At 37.5% G+C, this 18,890-nt stretch overlaps 1 protein-coding gene across 1 annotated transcript in view; it reads left to right on the forward strand.

The window, feature by feature from the left end:
• The window catches only part of SCLT1 (sodium channel and clathrin linker 1), a 112,827-nt gene that overhangs the window by 9,526 nt on the left and 84,411 nt on the right, over positions 1-18,890 (forward strand). Inside the window, exons 2-5 of the mRNA XM_036241553.1 lie at positions 3,431-3,498; positions 10,525-10,583; positions 11,153-11,225; positions 17,688-17,743. Of these exons, the coding sequence (XP_036097446.1) occupies positions 3,431-3,498; positions 10,525-10,583; positions 11,153-11,225; positions 17,688-17,743 (256 nt within the window). The remainder of the gene's footprint in view (positions 1-3,430; positions 3,499-10,524; positions 10,584-11,152; positions 11,226-17,687; positions 17,744-18,890) is intronic.

The raw sequence follows: 18,890 nt of genomic DNA on the forward strand, positions 1-18,890 counted from the left end.
ATCTTTATTCTCTTCTAGAACTTATTGTTTTTACATTCACAGTTAGATCTCCATTTCACCTAGAATTAATTTTTATGGATGATGTTTTATTCTTCCACAAGGATATCCATTTGAACCAGAACCACTTAAAAAAAGATTATTCTTTCTCCCATTCTGCTCTGGAATGCACCTTTGATCATAATTCAAGTGCTAATACATACATGAATATATATCTGGATTATCTTTCACTGGTCAATTTTGTTTATTCTTATATGACAATCACACTACCTAAATTACTGAAGTTTTATAATAAATCTTGATATCTGGTAGAGCAAGTCATCCCCTGTTCTTATTTCGTAAAAATGTCTTAGCTTGCCCTGGCCAGTTTGGCTCAGTGGTTGGAGCGTTGGCCCACAGACCAAAGAGTCACGACTTTGATTCTGGTCAAGGGCACATACCTCAGTTGCGGTTCATCCCTGGCCCTGGTTGGGGTCGTGTGGAAGGCAACCAGTTGATGTTTCTCTTTCACGTTGATGTCTCCCTCCCCCCCCCACTCTATCTGAGATAAATGGGAAAATATCCTCATGTGAGGATTAAAAATAAAAGTCTTAGCTATTCTCTTTGTATTTCCACCTGTATTTTAGAGTTGACCTTTACATTCCTGAAAAATCCTCTTTGAGAATATTAATTGGGATTGCATTGAACCTAGACATCAATTTGAGGAGACTTGACATCTTGACAGTACTGACTCCTATAAACCATGAATATCTTTCCACTTTTTAAGTCTTTAATTTATTAATTTCCGGAATATTTTTCATAGTTTTCTATGCAACAGTCTTACACATCTTTTGCTAAATTTGTTTCTAGACCTTGATTTTTTTTCTTTTTTTTATCCTCATCCGAGGACATTTTCCCATTTTTTGCTCAGATAGAGTGGGAATGAGAGAGAGGAAGAAGAGAGAGAGAAACATCGACGTGAAAGGGACACATCAAGTGGCTGCCTCCCACACGACCCAACCAGGGCCCCGTACAAATTACAACCGAGGTACGTGCCCTTAGCGGGAACCGAACCTGGGTCTCTCTGGACCGCAGGCCGACGCTCTAAGCGCTGTGCCAAACCAGCCAGGGCTTGATTTTTTATTGTACTTCAATTATGTTTTATTATTTACTAACTTTATGTTGCCAGTATATAGAAATAGAATTGCTTTTTGTATATTCGCTTGTACCCAACAACCTTGCTAAACTTAATTATTGAGTCTAAGAATTTATCTTTGTGTTCTTTTGAATTTACCATGTATATACTTCTAACAATAAATAGTGACAGCTTTTTCTTTTAAGTTTCATACCTTTTATTTCTTTAATTTGCCTTATTGTGTTAACTTAGACTTCCAGTAGAGTGTGAATAAATGTCAAAAGAATTTATTTTCTGTCATTCCCAATTTCCAAGGAAAAGTTTTTAACACTTTGACTATTGAGTATAACATTTGTTGCCGGTTTATGTAGAAATCCATTATAGAAATCCATTACCAAGTTAAGGAAGTTTCCTTCTATTCCTACATTTCTAAAGCTTTATCATGAATATATCTTGAATTTCATCAGATGCTTTTTCTGTAACTTTTGAAATGATTATATTTGTTGATCTTATTGGTGTACTTCTGTTTCTTTTTTGGGGTGGCTAATCTTTGTGATTTCCTTCACTTCGCTCTCTCTGGGTTTAATTTGCTGTTCTTTTTCTAACTTTTTGGAATGGATGTGTAGTTTATTGACCTCAGCCTTTTTTCCCCTAGTATATGCAAGATTAAAGCTATAAATTTCTCTTTAAGCAAGTTTCACAGTATTACATTTTCACTACCATTCAGTTCATAATACTTTCAAATTTGTTTTGTAATTCCTCCTGCAACCTGTTGGTTATTGAAAAGTAATTTTTTAACTTCAAAATTTATGGGATTGTTTCTTGACTTTTTGGTTCTCTATTGCACTTTAATAGTGCTATTAACATGTTGTCCTTGGCTTCAGTCTTTTGAAAATTGTTGAGATTTGCCCCATTGTAGTTTCAGATGTTCCAGGTGATCTTGAAAGAATGAGTATTGTACATTTATTGGGTGCTGTGTTCTACTGTGAATTAAAAATATCACCTTTTTCTCACTGAGAACTTTTGGCTTTATTCTGAACCTCCTTTTCTATCATCTCTTGCTTACTCCTCCGTAATTTGGATTCTTTGTCCTGTAGTTTCTCCTCCACGTGGAGGTTTGTCCTGAAAAAGAATTTCAGCAGATTTTATCAGTTCTAAAGAATATGGCTACAGCTAATCATTCTAGTATCAGGAATTTTAAAAGAAATATGCAGCCCGGCTGGTGTGGCTCAGTGGTTGAGCATTGACCCATGCACCAAGAGGTTTCTGGTTCGATTCCCAGTCAGGGCACATGCCCGGGTTGTGGGCCAAATCCCCAGTGGTGGACAGGTAGGAGGTGGCTAGTCAATGTTCTCTCTCATCGATGTTTCTATCTCTCTCTCCTTCCCTTCCTCTCTCTCTAAAAGCAACAAAGAAGAGCCCTGGCCGGTTTGGCTCAGCGGTTAGAGCGTCCACCTGCGGTCCGGAGAGACCCGGGTTCAGTTCCCGCTAAGGGCACGTACCTCGGTTGCAGTTTGTCCCCGGCCCTGGTTGGTCGTGCGGGTGGCAGCCACTCGATGTGTCCCTTTCACATCGATGTTTCCCTCTCTCTCTCTTCCTCTCTCTCCCTTCCACTCTATCTGTACAAAAATGGAAAAATGTCCTCGGGTGAGGATAAAAAAAAATAAATAAATAAAAGCAACAAAGAAGAAAAAGAAAAGAAGTGTGCAGAATATTTTTTTGACTTCTGCTAACCTAAAGAGAAAACTAGAAGAGACAGAAAATTAAAATTTATGAGATCAGAAAAATTAGTTCTTAGCAGCTATTGTTCTTTTTCTTGTTGGCAATAGTTAGTTTAGGTGTGTAGAAGGAACCCTATATTTAAACTCTAAAGTGGTGTGTTGAAATTGATTCATTTTATTTTAAGAAGCAGTGGAGATTAACAGTTTTACATTGATTTTATCAAATAATAACTTACTTATTTGTAGTTTTTATTTTTATTTATTTTTTATTTTTTTATCCTCACCCGAGGACATTTTCCCATTTTTTTGCTCAGGTAGAGTGGGAGGGAGAGAGAGGAACAGAGAGAGAGAGAGAGAAACATCGACGTGAAAGGAACACATCGAGTGGCTGCCACCTGCACAACCGACCAGGGCCGGGGACAAACTGCAACCGAGGTATGTGCCCTTAGCGGGAACCGAACCCGGGTCTCTCAGGACCGCAGGTCGACGCTCTAACCGCTGAGCCAAACCGGCCAGGGCGACTTATTTGTAGTTTTTAAAAATTGAAAATTATTCAATGAACTACAAATTGATTTTTGTTGTTGTTGTTTTTTTTCAGATCAAAGACTAAATGAAGTTCTTAAACGGTATCAAATGGAATTTTCTTCCAAATATTCAACAGTACAGGTATGTAAATTAAAGTCAAACAAATTGGTTCATTTTGGTTGTAAATATATCTACATAAATATGAAGAGAAATTGAATCCTACTTTGGATTATTCTCAAGTGAAGTTGCCTACAGCACTTTGAAACTTTACTTACAATTTTGATTCTTGTAAGGGGGAAAGCTTGTTTTTGCTTAATGACTATAAATTCGTTGACCATAGAAATTGCCTTTTATTTTTTAGAGTTGGAGCTTTCATATTATGCATGGTGTTAAAATGTCTGAGTTCTAGCCCAGCTGGTGTGGCTCAGTGGTTGAGTGTTGACCCATGCACCAAGAAGCTGCCGGTTCAATTCCCCGTCAGGGCACATGCCCAGGTTGTGTGCCAGATCCCCAGTGGGGGGCATGCAGGAGGTGGCCAATCGATATTCTCTCTCATCGATGTTTCTATCGCTCTCTCCTTCTCCCTTCTTATCTCTCAGAAATTAATAAAGAAAAAAAACTGAATTTGTTTTTAAGGTATTGAAAAGAAAGTTGTTTTTAAAGTATTACAAAAGGAATAGTTAGCTTGATTGACTTAACTATAGTTGTCCTTATAGGTATTATTTTTGCCCTAATGTATACTCAAAATTTAGCTGCTGCTCATTGTTTTGATTTTCAAAGACCAGACTCAGAGCCCAAGGGTCTTGAAACTATCCATCCACTATTTACTGTATGAATCATATTATTTTTCTCATGTACATTTAACTAAGAACTATTAGCATTTAGATGATAGAGAATCTTTCATAATCTAGTAGCCTCTAAAGTTTGCTCTGATTCTCAGGTTATTTTGGTTGTGCTTAATGTCTTATAGACTATGCCTGAAGGGAGGATTCAAACAAGAGATTGATTTCAAAGCCCGGAAAGACTTCTGTGATGGTGTTATATCTACTGGAAACTATGGCTGGTTTAATTATGAAAGATGCTTTTACCAGATAAAATAGTGACTCTAGTGAGCCACTTAGATGTACCTGCATTATACATTGTGATTATAATTCATTAAAGCCTAATGGTAACATACCAAGTAGGGACACATCTTCCTTACTTAATAGGTTACTCTGTGGTCAAGTTATAGCTCCTTTAATTCTCTGAAAGTATACATGTTTCCCTTACATGTACTGTTCTTATAGTTATACAATCATATCTTCATTCCTATCTCTATTTCGCGTCGGAGTATAATGTTACTGCCTAAGGTTCCTCCTGCAGTCTGTCTCTTCAGAACAGGTGGCTGTCTCAGAACTCCTCTCATCGTGGGTCTTGCCTCTCCCTGCCGGGATTGCATGGGGGAGGAGGGGTGCTGTGAGCGCAGGACAGAGATGGTTTCGCATTTGAAGATACATCAGTGGGAATCACTATAATGGCAGGAAGAAGAAGCAGAAAATGGTCTGATTATCTCAGGAGATCTAGAAAATAATTGATAAAGTTCTATTCCCTGTCATGATAAAAATGTTCAGCAAACTAGGAATAGAAAGAAACCTCTTCATTGTGAAAGACTAGCTACAAAAAACTGGATAGGCATTGTACTTGATAGTAAAAGGTTAAATAAAAGTTTTCCGCCCTGGCCGGTCTGGCTCAGCGGTTAGAGCGTCCGCCTGCGGTCCGGAGAGACCCGGGTTCGGTTCCCACTAAGGGCATGTACCTCGGTTGCAGTTTGTCCCCGGCCCTGGTTGGTCGTGCGGGTGGCAGCCACTCGATGTGCCCCTTTCACATCAATGTTTCTCTCTCTCTCTCTCTTCCTCTCTCTCTCTCCCACTCTGTGCAGAAAATGGAAAAATGTCCTCGGATGAGGATTTAAAAAAAAAAAAGTTTTCCCCTGATAATGGAAATGAAGCATAGATGCGTGCTAAAATCACTTTTATTCAGCATCATACTGAAGTCTGAGCAAAATGAATAAATACATAAAAACTGAAAAGAAAGAAATAACTATCATTATTTGCAGAAAATAAAATTGTGTATGTAGAAAAATCTAAAAAATTCTTCCAAACTGTCAGACTTAATAAATGAATTTAGTGGTGTCTTTGGGTACAAGGCAAAATTACAAATTTAATTTTATTTCTATAAATAGCAGTAATCCCATTGATAATGAAATTTAAATAGTGATGCTACTTACAGTAATGTGAAAAAAACACTAAGTCTTTAGAAATGGTTCTAAAAAAAAAGTCTAAGATGAGAAAACTGTAAAATAGTGATAAAATTAAGGAAGAATAAAATAAATGTAAGGATGTACTATGTTCATAGATTGCCAGGCTTATTAATTGCATTCAATAAAATCTCAATCAACATGGTAGCATGATTTCTTTTTCTTCAAACTTCTCAAGCTCTTTCCAAAATTTATATACAAAAGGCCAGGTGGTTCAGTCAGTTGGAGCATCATCCCATACACCAAAGGTTGTGGGTTTGATTCCTGGTCAGGGCACATATAGAATGCAACTTATCAATGTTTCTTTGTCACATCAATGTTTCTCTCTATCTCTCTTTTCCCTTCCTCTCTCTAAAAGCAATAAAAACATATCCTTGGGTGAGGATTTAAAAAAAAAATTTAAGGCCAAGAAAAGCTAAGGTAATCTTTTTTTTTAATCCTCACCAAAGGATGTTTTTCTATTTATCTTCAGATAGAGTGGGAGGGAAAGAATGGGAGAGAGAGAGAAACATCGACATGAGAGGGACACCTCGACTGGTTGCCTCCCACACGACCCAGCCAAGGCTGAGAATGAACCACAACCAAGGTACGTACCCTTGGCCGGAATCGAACCCGTGACCCATTGTCCACGGACCGATACTCTACCACTGAGCCAAACCAGCCAGGGCATAGCTAAGGCAGTCTTATAGGAGAATAACAAAGCTGGAGAACATATACTAGCAGATGTCAAGATTTACTGTAAAACTAATAATTAAGATAGTTTAATATTGTCTAGGGGTAGAGAAGTAAGCCAATTGAACAGAATAGAGTTAAAAAATAGCTCTACATATGTCAGATTTCCATTTCGAAAAAAGAAATTAATCTTGATCCCAACCCATACTGTTCTCAGGTATCACTTCTGGATTGATTTATATCAAAATATAGAAGGTAGACTAATAAAACTTTTAGAAGGACACATGGGAACAAGTCTGTCAACTTGCTAGTCATGTTATCTTCAAAAGAACACAAAAACTAATCATAGAGTAAGTTACTGATAAATTGGACAAGTTGAAATGAAGGAATTTGTTAAAAGGAACCATTAAGAAAATAAAAGCAAGCTATGAATAGCAAAACAGATTTGAATCTGAGAAAAATTCATGTTAGTATAAAGAATATCTTCAAATCAATATAAAAAATACTCAGAAAAACAGGCCAGTGACTTGAACACTTACTTCACAATGGTCAATAAACTTATGAAAAGGTGTTCAATTTCATTGTTTGTCAGACAAATACAAATTAAAACTGCAGCGAGATACTATTAAACACCCACTAACGAAAGTGAAAGACGTGAATCGAGCTATTGACAAAGACGTGGAACTCTCAATACTGCCTGTGGGAGAGTAATTGGTACAGTTGCTATTAGTAGTGCCTGATGCAGACCCTAGGAGTCATGTGCCCGTAAGAAAAGACCTTTTTTCTAAGACAGTTCATTTAACAGTAGAAGGCATACATACACTGGGGCATGCTCTTAGAATTAAATAGTGCATGGCAGTAAGAGTGAACAAACCAAAATCACTTGCAACAAGAAGAATTAATCTTATAAATCCAATTTGAACAAAAGAATTCAGACATAAAAGAGAATATAATGAATGATTACAATTTTATAAATTTAAAAACAGGCCAGCTAATCTCCGGCGTTGGAAGTCGGGATATTAGTTACGCTTGGTGGACCGGGGACAGTGCCTGGAAGAGAGCAGTTGTGGGGTTTTGGTTTGCTGGTCATATAAGCAGTTCTCACTTCCCATGGCACCAGGTTGACTAAACTTTCACATATCAGAACTGTGTGCTTGCTTTGATTTGATGTTTCCGGAGAAATGAAATGCAGAGTGAAGTCGCTGGTACCGGTATGCACACATTTTTGTTAACATAGTACCTATTGTGCAAATGTGAAGACTGCTTCCATTTTGTTTCTTTTTTTTTTTTTTATCCTCACTCGAGGACATTTTTCATTTTTTGTTCAGGTAGAGTGGGAGGGAGAGAGAGGAATAGAGAGAAACATCGATCTGAAAGGAACACATCGAGTGGCTGCCACCCGCACGACTGACCAGAGCCGGGGCAAACTGCAACCGAGGTACGCGCCCTTAGCGGGAACTGAACCCGGGTCTCTCCGGACCGCAGGCCGACGCTTTAACCGCTGAGCCAAACCGGCCAGGGCCCATTTTGTTTCTTGATCTGAGTTTTGGTTACGCTGGTATATTCACTTGGTGAAAATTTAGTAGTATACTTGTAATTTGTGTACTTTTCTATATGTATGTATGTAGTATCTAAATAAAAAAGTATCTTCCGTTTTTCTTCTCATTCTCACATTCTGTGCCTCTTATATAGCATATTTTTATTTTATTATTTGATTTCTTGTTTATTTGCCTTTTCTTCTACAATTCTACCTTATTAGTAAGGTCCATGAATTGTTCAACTTGGTATTACCTACTCTGCCTAACTTGAGCCCTTGCACATAGGAAGTAAAATAAGTGTTTAGAGTTAAAATGTTGGAAATTAGTTATGTAAAACTTTAGAATTCAGAGGCTTCTTTCAGTTGTGTCTTTTATTAGTTTTCAGTTGTGTGTGTGATCATGAATACATTTTTCCTTGGAAAAAAACCAGCTGGCCAGTGTGGCTCAGTGGACTGAGCATCGCCCCAAACACTGGGAGGGCCCGGTTCGATTCCCAGTCAGGGCTCGTGCCCAGGTTATGGCCTCGATCCCTGGTAGGGAGCATGCAGGAGGCAGCCAATTGATGTTTCTCTCTCACATCGAAGTTTCTATGTCTCTCTCCCTTTCTCTCTCTCTAAAAAATCAATTTAAAACATATTAAAAACAAAAAAGAATATTACAAATGCACTTACAGATCCCTTTGAACCCCTGTTCCTTCTATCCCTTCCCCTCCCTGTACCCATAGAACTAACTTCTTTGTTTTTGTGATATGTCCATGTTGATGCATATAAATCTTGTTAATTCATTGAACTACTCATGGGATCCGTTGTATTATTTCTCATTTATCCTATGAATGGACTTTTTCTTCTTGTTTTTATTACAGTAAAAGCTGCATTGAACATCTTTATACAGCTCCTTGTGTTTGAATATTTCTCCATCTTTATATTAGATACTAAATTTTGGGTCATGCTACAAATGTTGCTGGCATTTTAACTTTGCTTATGGTATCTTTGGCTGTATAGATGTTTTAAATTTAGATGTTGTAAAATATGTCAGTCTTTCTGTTTTTAGGTTTTAGCCATGGTGTCTTCCAGCTAGAAAATGTATTTTGAGTAAAAGTATGCCAGGCACTGCTTGGGATGTTGGTGAACAAAACAGACAAAAACCTTTTTACTTTTGGAGTTTAAGAAAGCTTTCTCTATCCCAAGGTCAACAGCACATTTTTTTTTTTATCCTCACCCGAGGACATTTTTGCATATATCTTCAGATAGAGCAGGAGGGAGAGAGAGGGGAAGAGAGAGAGGAAAACATTGATGTGAGAGAGACACATCGACTGGTCACCACCCACACAACCCCAACCGGGGTGGGCACAAACTGCAACTGAGGTATGTGCCTGTAGCGGGAACCGAACCTGGGACTCTCTGGTCCACGGGCCAATGATCTAACCACTGGGCAAACCGGCCAGGGCCAACACATTTTTTTTTAATAATTGTTAAATATTTTTTTAAACTTTGGATCTTTAATCTATCTGATACTCATTTTTTCCACTTAATATGTGCTCATTTTATTTTGATACCCAGCATTATTAGTTGAAAAGCAGTATTTTGTCCATTTAATTATAATTTCACTTCTTATACACATACCTATAAATGCTTGAATCTGTTCTGGATTTCCTATACTGTGGTGTTTGTTTCTGTGTCTGTACCATATTGTTCCAGCACTATAGTGTTTGGATATGTGGAAGGTCAAGTCCTTCCTTCGCTCCTTCCCCCTTTTTGCCAGATTATCTTGCCTCTCCTTGCGCATTTACTCGTACACTGGATCTGTTTAATCAAGTTTTATAAATTCTTCTGTTGGATTTTATTTTTGAAATTTTATTGTAGTTGTAGTGAATTTTAGAGAATCAATAAATATGCTTATAATATTGACTATTCCACACATCCATAAATATGGTATAGTATTCTGTTTATTTAGATTTTCTTTTATGACCTTCAGGAAAGTTAATTTTTCAATAAAGTTAACTCAACATTTTCTCATTTTTTGTTTTTTAATTCTCAACTATACTATCTTTTGTTACAGTAATGAATAGGATATTTTTTCTCTTACTTTTCCTAATTATTGCTGGTATTTGGGAAAGCCACTTTTTTATGTTGATTATCTGATGACTTAGTGTACGCTCTTATTAGTTCAATAATTGGTAGATTTTAGGTAAATGGTCAAATTGTCTCTAAATAGTAATAGTATTGTATCTTCTTTCTCCACCTTTGAATCTTCAACGCCTGCTCCCTCAGCAGACTGCACTGACTAGAACTTCGGTGGAGAGTGTTGGATTTTAGCAGTGGTGATGAAGCAGCCTTATATTAGTGAATTTAATGCCATGTTTCTTATGTTTCACCATGAGAAATAATAATTGATGCAGGTTTCTGGTCAATATATTTTTTAACAATTTGAAAAATTATTCCTATTTTTAGTATGCCAAGTGTTTTTATTCTGTATGGGTGTTAAAATTTAGCAAATATATTTTTAACATCAATTGAGATGATTTTTCTTTTATCTTCTTTTTAATTACATTAGTAGATTTTCTAAGGTTATAAAGTTTTTAATAGTATTTAATTTCAAACTACTGCAATTTCAACTGGAATGCTTTGAGAAAACATTAAAAGTCAGTCCTCTCTCTTACAGAAAGCTGCCATCAAAGGAGAAGGAGATGACACATTAGGAAACTCAGTAGTTGACCAAAGGTAAGGTTGTGTCACCAGAAAAATGTTATTTTATTAATTATATTTAATTCTTGTCGAAATAATTCCTTTAGTATTAAGAATGTTTATTTTGTGGTCTGCTATATAGTAGTTAGATTTGAATGATCTGTCATTGAATTTAAAAGAAAAAAAAGCTGGTATCATAAAAGCTGGTATCATAAAAGCTGGTATCATAGTCTATAAGAGTGGTTCTCAGTTGGGGTGCTTTTGCTCCCTCCCCTCCCCAGATATTTGACAATGTCTGGAAACACTTTTGCTTGTCACAGTTGTGGAGGGTGAGGGTGTTGCTGGCATCTATTGGGTGGAGGCCAGGGATGCTGCTAAACGTCCTGCAGTGCACAGGTCATCTCCCCAAAACAAGAAGTATTTAGCACAAAATATTAATTAAGCTAAGGTTAAGAACCACTGGTTTAGGGAAAAGGCAAAGTTATTGATTGCTATGGGTAAAATTAGAATAGTAAAAGTTTTGATATACAGTTTATTTCACAAGTTACATATTTATTACACCAAATTAACAGAATATGCCGTATTTTTGTGTTTTTTTTCTTTAGCTTTTTAGTATCTCTTATTACTGAGTATGATAAACATCTGGAAGAGCTAAATGGGCAGCTGGAATATTATCAGGTATGACATCATAGTTGTCAAGCTTTTTGTAATATTGTATTATAAAAAAAAAAAGTAAAATAGACTCCCTTTCTTTCTAAAAACATTGATAAGGAAGAAAATATTTAACTCTCCTTAAGAGTGTGTCTATGGCCCTGGCCAGTTTGGCTCAGCAGTTAGAGCGTCGGCCTGTGGATCAGAGAGTCCCGGGTTCAGTTCCCACTAGGGGCGCGTACCTTGGTTTCAGTTTGTCTCCGCCCCAGTTGGGGTCGTGTGGGTGGTGACCACTCGATGTGTCTCTCTTACATCGATGTTCCTCTCTCTTCCCCCCTCTCTCCCTCCTGCTCTACCTGAAGATAAATGCAAAAATATCCTCGAGTGAGGACAGGAAAAAAAAAAGAAAAAAAAAAAAAGAGTATGTGTATGTGTTGAAGGTTATCTTTGGTTTGTTTTTTAATCCAGTATTTTCTTGCTCCTGTTATCTGGCAAGAGCAAGTCTTAGGTGCTTAGAAGCATCCCTTAGTCTATTATTTGCTTACATCTTTATTTTTCCCCCAGAAAGACCCCAAACCATATCACATTCTTTTTAGACCTTTCCCTTTGCCCTCATTTTATCTGTATTTCCCATTATATACAGAATGAATGTATCCCCCAATTTCAAATATTATGTCTGTCAGATTTTAGAAGCTATTGATCCACTCCTAATATAGGCTTAAGCTGTAGCAGCTTTTTTCTAAAACCTCTTAGTAATTAGGGTTTATTTTAGGCATGAAGGGGAATGAAGAAACCAAGGAAGCTGTCCATATAGACATATTATCATTGTGGTCGCAGAATATCTAAGACTAGGGTATATAGCAGGCTCAAGGAGAACTAGAATAATAGCACATCATTGTTTGGGATACTATCTGAATTTCAATTAGCTACATTTTTAGAGTATACCTAATATTTATAATCTGTGTCTTTGTCTTGAAAATGTTTTTTTAATTTCCCCCTCAAATTTTGACCTTTCTGATTGTTGGATACCATGCAGTAGAAGAGTTTCTTAAATAGATGCTGTATGTCTCCAGTGAAGCCCACCAAGAAGTGATGACCTCTTGGACTGTTAATATACTCTCCATTGTGTTGGATTCAGATACCAATCCCTGAATCAATTTAGTTGTGACAAGGGTGGCAGAACTGATTTGATATAATGCAAATAGAATAAAGTATAACATTATAGAAAAGCAACTCCTTGAGACTGATTTCCTCAGAATGGGGCTGTGAATGTGGCAAGCACTAAGAACTTTATATCTTTCTTGTTTTTTTTCATTCATTGACAGCAAGAGATCCTACTGTATGCTTTGAAGGCTAGCCCATAGTAGGCCCTCAGTTTTTGATGAATGAATAAATGTCAGGATTTATTGGATAAGGTGATTATATCTAGAATAACAATCTCCTATTTCTAAAATAATGGTTTGATATGTATATAGCTTTACTAAAAGAACACACAAATGCTTATATCTTCTAAAAATAAAGTCCTTCCATTGCATTTGAAATTATTTATACTTTCATTTCCAAGGTTAATCCTCTAATATATAAACTTATAAAATGATTCTGTGGACCCAAATTTCAAAAACAAACATTTCATAAAATTGCAGTTTCTGTTTTATCACAAGTTAACTAAATGTTTCCTAGTCTTTACTGTGTGCTCTTTAGCCTGCAGTCATTTAAGTTTTAAGCCACCTGTAGTGATGTCTTTTAGTCTTTCTAATTGACAAGAGCAACAGAAAGCTGTCTTTTGCACAAATGGCATTTTGCTTATATTCTTAGGACCTGCATGCTTTCAGTTTCTGCTGGATTCCCTCTCTTGAAATTGCTATAATGACATATGTGGTTTCCATTGTTATAAAATGGAACAGCTTGTTATCTTGAAATTAAACTGTTTTAAATTTTTAATTTTTCATAACCTATCTGAGTCATATATCTCTTTAATCAACTATTTTACTAAGAGGTTTAACATCATTTTTCCATTTGGCATTCTCTGTTTAAGAGTGATTGCTAAATTAATGACAAGAAAGCTGAAAACCCGAGGGTCTATGATAAGAATAGTTGCTACTTTTAGAAAGATAAAAGATGCTGATAGCTACATAGATATTATTGAGTAGAACTAGTACTTATGGTTTATCTTATTGACCCAGTCAAAAAATAGTATAGCTTGAAAGCAAGAAAAGTATCACTATAATTCCCTATATGAAAGATTTTCTTCCAGAAAATGTAAGTAATAGGGGAGAAATTGATATGAGACGTACTGCTGAGATTTAGTTTCCTTACGACTGCTAAGAATTTTGAAATATTTTACATTAAAAATATCTTTAGTGTGACTGTAATGATCTACCTTTAATCATAGCTAATGCATATAGATTCTACCTAAAAATTATTCGAGTAATAAGTACTTTTCAAGATATTCTGACATTATTGCAACTTCTTTGTGTATATATATAATATATATATTTAAAAAATAATATATGTATTATTTTTTTATCCTTACTCGAGGACATTTTTGCATTTATCTTCAGAGAGAGCAGGAGGAAGAGAGAGAGAGAGAAACATCGGTGTGAGAGAGACACATCGACTGGTTGCCACCCACACGACCGCAACCGGGGCCAGGGACAAACTGCAACCGAGGTACGTGCCCTTAGTGGGAACCGAACCCAGGACTCTCTGTTCCGCAGGCTGACACTCTAACTGCTGAGCCAAACTGGCCAGGGCATGTTGCAACTTTTAAAGATCAATTTTTTAAATTACAAAGTGGGGATCATTGCTACACTAAAATCCAGACCTCCTAGTTAGTACGGCATTCAAGACCTGCCACCTGTCTTTTTAATTGTATCTCTCAGAGCCATTGCTCCAGGTATGGTGGGTTCTCAATTACCTGGTAGTATATTCATTCATTTTGGTTTGTTTGTGATTCAGGCACAGTAGGGACCTGGAAAAAGTTCACCTTCTGAGCCCGCTTTGTACATAGAATTGGCCGGTACTGATTTGCTGGGCCAAGCTGCCTTGAGCTTTGGTAGGAAGGGAAAGAGAGAAAGGCTGGGACCATTGCCTTTTCCACCTTCCCTTGCCAGGTTCCTCCAGTCTTGGCTCCTCTCCTTCAGCCTAGGTACCCAATCAAGACTAATGGACAGGTCAGGAGTCAGTTGCAGTTTTGTTTTCACGTGATTTTACATGGCCTTCTTCAGTTCTTCACTTCCCTTCACTCTTCTTAAGAACGGACTACTATGCTTGTGTTATCTATATTTTTTGCTTCTTCTTCTTCTTCTTGTTTTTCATTAATCCTCACCAGAGGATTTTTTCCCACTGATTTTTAGATAGAATGGGAGGGAGGGAGAGGGAGAGGTAAAGAAAAACATCAGTGTGAGAGAGACACATGGACTGGTTGCCTCTCGCACAACCCCCATCAGGGCCAGGGATCTAACCTGCAACACAGGTATGTGCCCTTGACGGGGAATGGAACATGCATGGGCCAACACTCTAATCAGTGAGCCAGACCGGCCAGGGCTATATTTTTTGCTTCTTTGCTGTTAACTTACATTTCTCCCTATTTGAAGTGATCTTCCTTTCCTATTGAAATCCTATTATCTCTATCCCCTCAGAGGAAATTAATCATACCTTCATCTCATTCCCTTTACAGTATATATTTTATTCTTCTTCATAGTTTAGTAACTTTTTACCTTCTTTCCTACTAAAGTATATGTTAGTGACCATATGGATAGCAGCCTTGTATAGTGCAGAGGGTGTAGACAATTAATAAAGGTAGTGAGTCAGAGATTGAATGAATAATGCTAAAGAAGATCTTTATGTATTTTCTTTTTCACCATTAGCATTTTACTTTTTTAAATACAAGCACTTATATGGGCTTCACCTAAACTAAGGTGCATTAATTAAAATATGCATTCACAGATATTTGTTATAACGAGGAATATCTTTCATCTGTTTTTCTATAAACATCTACAAATCATAGGAATTACGCCTCTAAATATTTCTCAATGTGTTACATAAAATGCTTTATATTCTTTTCAAAATGAATGTTTTCTCAAGTTCTGTGTATCGTTAAAATATTCACATTTTAAATTGCTTATTAGAAGTAAAGAATACATATTTCTTTTTTCTTTTTTTCCCAAATCTTTATTGTTGGATGTAAAATGTATTAACAGATGTTCCACATTTTTCCCCCAGTGACCCCCTCCTCCCCACTCCCGCCCCCCTCCCACCTTTTCCCACACTATTGTCTGTGTCCATTGGTTATGCATATAAGTTCTTTGGTTTATTTCTTCCCACCCCCCCAACCCCTTTCCCTTTGAGGTTTGTCAGTCTAGCAATGAATTTGTGCTTCTTAATCCCTTCACCTTTTTCACCCATTCCCCCAACCCCCTTCCCAACTGGCAACCAACAAAATGTTCTCTGTATCTATGAGAATGTTTCTGTTCTTCCTGTTCATTTTGTTTGTAGATTCCATTGTTGATAGATATGTATTCATTGCCATTTTGTTTGTTCATACATTTTATCTTTTTCTTCAAAAAGACCCTTCATCATTTCATATAATAACGGTTTGGTAGTGATGAACTCCTTTAACTTTTTCTTGTCTGGGAAAGTTTTTATATGTCCATCAATTCTAAATGACAGCTTTGCAGGATAGAGTAATTTTGGTTGTAGGTTCTTGGTTTTCATCACTCTGAATATTTCTTGCCACTCCCTTCTGGCCTGCAAAGTTTCTTTTGAGAAATCAGCTGACAGCCTAATGGGTACTCCCTTGTAGGTAACTAGCTGCCTTTCTCTTGCTGCTTTTAAGATTCTCTCTTTGTCTTGAACCTTTTGCATTTTGATGATGATGTGTCTTGGTGTGGGCCTCTTGGGGTTCATCTTGTTTGGGACTCTCTGTGCTTCCTGGACTTGTCTTTCTGTTTCCTTCACCAAGTTAGGAAAGTTTTCTGCCATTATTGTTTCAAACAGGTTTTCGATTTCTTGTTCTCTCTCTTCTCCTTCGGGCACCCCCAAGATGCGAATGTTGGCACGCTTGAAGTTGTCCCAGAGGCTCCTTACACTATCCTCATTTTTTTGGATTCTTTTTTCTTTTTGCTGTTCTGATTGGGGATTTTTTGCTTCCTTATATTCCAAATCGATGGTTTGCTCCTTGGATTTACATACTCTATTATTGAAGCTGTGTAAATTATTCTTTATTTCAGTTAATGCCTCCTTTAATTCTAACTGTGTATCCATGATTTCTAACTGGTCCTTTTTTATGCTTTTGAGGCCCTCCCTAAGTTCACTGGGGTTCTCACTAAGTTCATTGAGCATCCTTATAAGCAGTATTTTGAACTCAGTATCTGTTAGGTTGCTTATCTCCCTTTCGCTTAGTTCTTTTCTTGGGGTTTTGTTCTGTTCTTTCATTTGGGACCTGTTTCTTTGTCTCCTCATTTTGGCTGCCTCCCTGTGTTTGTTTCTGTGTATTACTTAATGAGAGGTATGGGGCTCGCTGAGACCAGATGCTGCTCGTTTGAAAGAATTTAGGAAAAACCTGAAGCAGGATCCAAGACCGGCCAATCCTATGGTTAAGCAAGTGGCAACAGCTTGGGTGGGCTTGAAAGTTGTGTGGGGTGGGGCGGGGCCTCAGGGAGTCAGCAGGGCGGGGCTACCAGTGTGAGCCAGGTTGCTGGAGTCCCAGATAAGGCTTCTGTCTGCCGCCCCCGGGAAGGGCTCACCAAAGGAACAAAGGCCTCTGACAGCACGTTTGTCCCGGAGAAAGCCCCCTCTCCAGCCCTCGCTCCAGTGCCAAACAGCTCAGTTCTTCCCTGTGTGTCTCTGGTGCCCCTCGAGCTGCCTCCCCTCCGAGCTTAGAGGGAGAGAGTCCGATAAGTCCGTGCGCGGGCCCTTTAAGGAGCTGCCTGGGGCGCTCCAGCTGCCTCAGCCTCCCTGAGCCTCAGTTCCCGCTGGTTTTCCAGCCAGAAGTGATGGGGACTCTCTTCCTGGCACTGGAACCCTGAGCGGGGCCCCTGGTGTGGGACGGGGACCTCTCAGTCCTCAGGAAGGACCTTCCCAGCCGCGGGAGCCTCCTGATTTTTATCCACCACACTTGGGTGTGGGACCAGCCCGTCTCGCCGCCGCGCGCCGCCGCCACCCCTCGCGCTGCCGCCTGTCCTACCGGTCTGGATGTGGCTGCTTTTTTTTTTTTTCTTAGTTCCGTAGTTGTACGACTTCCATTCAGCTTGATTTCAGGCGGTTTTGAATGATGGTTGTTCTGTAGTTTAGTTGTAACTTTGATGTGGTTGTGGGAGGACACGATACCGCGTTTACCTACCCGCCGTCTTGACCAGAAGTCCAAGAATAAATATTTCTTATCTAGAGACTGGTGACATAGAATATGTATAGAATATGACTGGATGACTTAATAGAAATCTAATTTTTTGGGAAATGAATGACTACAACCATATTTCATTCTTTTAGAAACAGGTGGGCGAGATGAAACTACAACTTGAAAATGTTATCAAGGAAAATGAAAGGTATATCAATTAACTATTGTTTCTTTATTTTATTATTGCCTTAGATAAATTTTGTTGTTATTTGGTGTTTTATTTATATAGTATACTGGAGCCTGCTCTCTTGTTTGATTCCTGGCTTCATTCCCACTAGCCGTGTGACCCAGGACAAGTTACCTAACCTCTTTGTATAACAGTTTCATCATCTAGAAAGTACATGAAATAGGTGCATTATGAGCACCTTGTAAATGTTAGCAGTTACTAATAGTACAGTGTATGGTGTGTATGTTGTGAAATATACTGAAAAAAACAAAAACCTGTGAAGCACCATCCACCTTAAGAGCTATTGTGTTACGAAGCTGGGGCACCTGTCCATGTGTTCCTTCCCTCCCCCATCTCTCTCCCTCTGCAAGGAGTTAACATTGTCTCGAATTTTGTATTTGTCATTTTCCATTAAAAGTTTTTTCATAGGTATATGTATTCGTAACAATATATTTTTTAGTTTTTAGTTTTATTATTTTTGTGTTTATTGTAAATATTTTTTGCTTACAATTATGTGAACTGTTTTGAAGTTTTTCTGACATTATAAAACATTTTTCCTCCTAAGTCTGTGTCATTTTAAAATAAAACACTTAATCAGTCTTTTAATTTGTTGCCTTCCTGTGCTTTTCTTTAGTTGTTTCAAGGTATGAACTATCTGTAATTTAGTTTAATATAGATTTTAAGACAAATTTAAAGTTTTCAAAATCGTGGTCAAGCTTATGTAAGAATGGGCTGAAAGATGAAGCCTCAGTCGGCTTGACTTCTCCACCAGCACTTTCTTCCGCTCTGTTCACTGGGACGAGCAAAAGTCACGTGGTTTTGTGAAACAAGAAAATATTAAACAATTCTGTAAGATTCAGTATCCCATTTCCATTGACTAGATGAAAACACTGTCACATTTTAAATATTTTTCTGAATGTCTTGTATCCATTAATAAGGTATAGTATCTGTATTTTACCTTTTTGAAAATTTAAAAACTCCCTTGGACAAACTGAACTAGACTTAAATTAATTATGAGCAATTTAATGCATTTAAAATTGTAAGATAATGTTTTTATTCTTATAACACAGTATTTAGTGGTGAAGAAACACTTCTAATTTTTTAGGTCTACTTAAAAATGATTTTTATG

This window comes from Molossus molossus, unplaced genomic scaffold, assembly GCF_014108415.1.
Source record: "Molossus molossus isolate mMolMol1 unplaced genomic scaffold, mMolMol1.p scaffold_m16_p_4, whole genome shotgun sequence".
Taxonomy (NCBI): domain Eukaryota; kingdom Metazoa; phylum Chordata; class Mammalia; order Chiroptera; family Molossidae; genus Molossus; species Molossus molossus.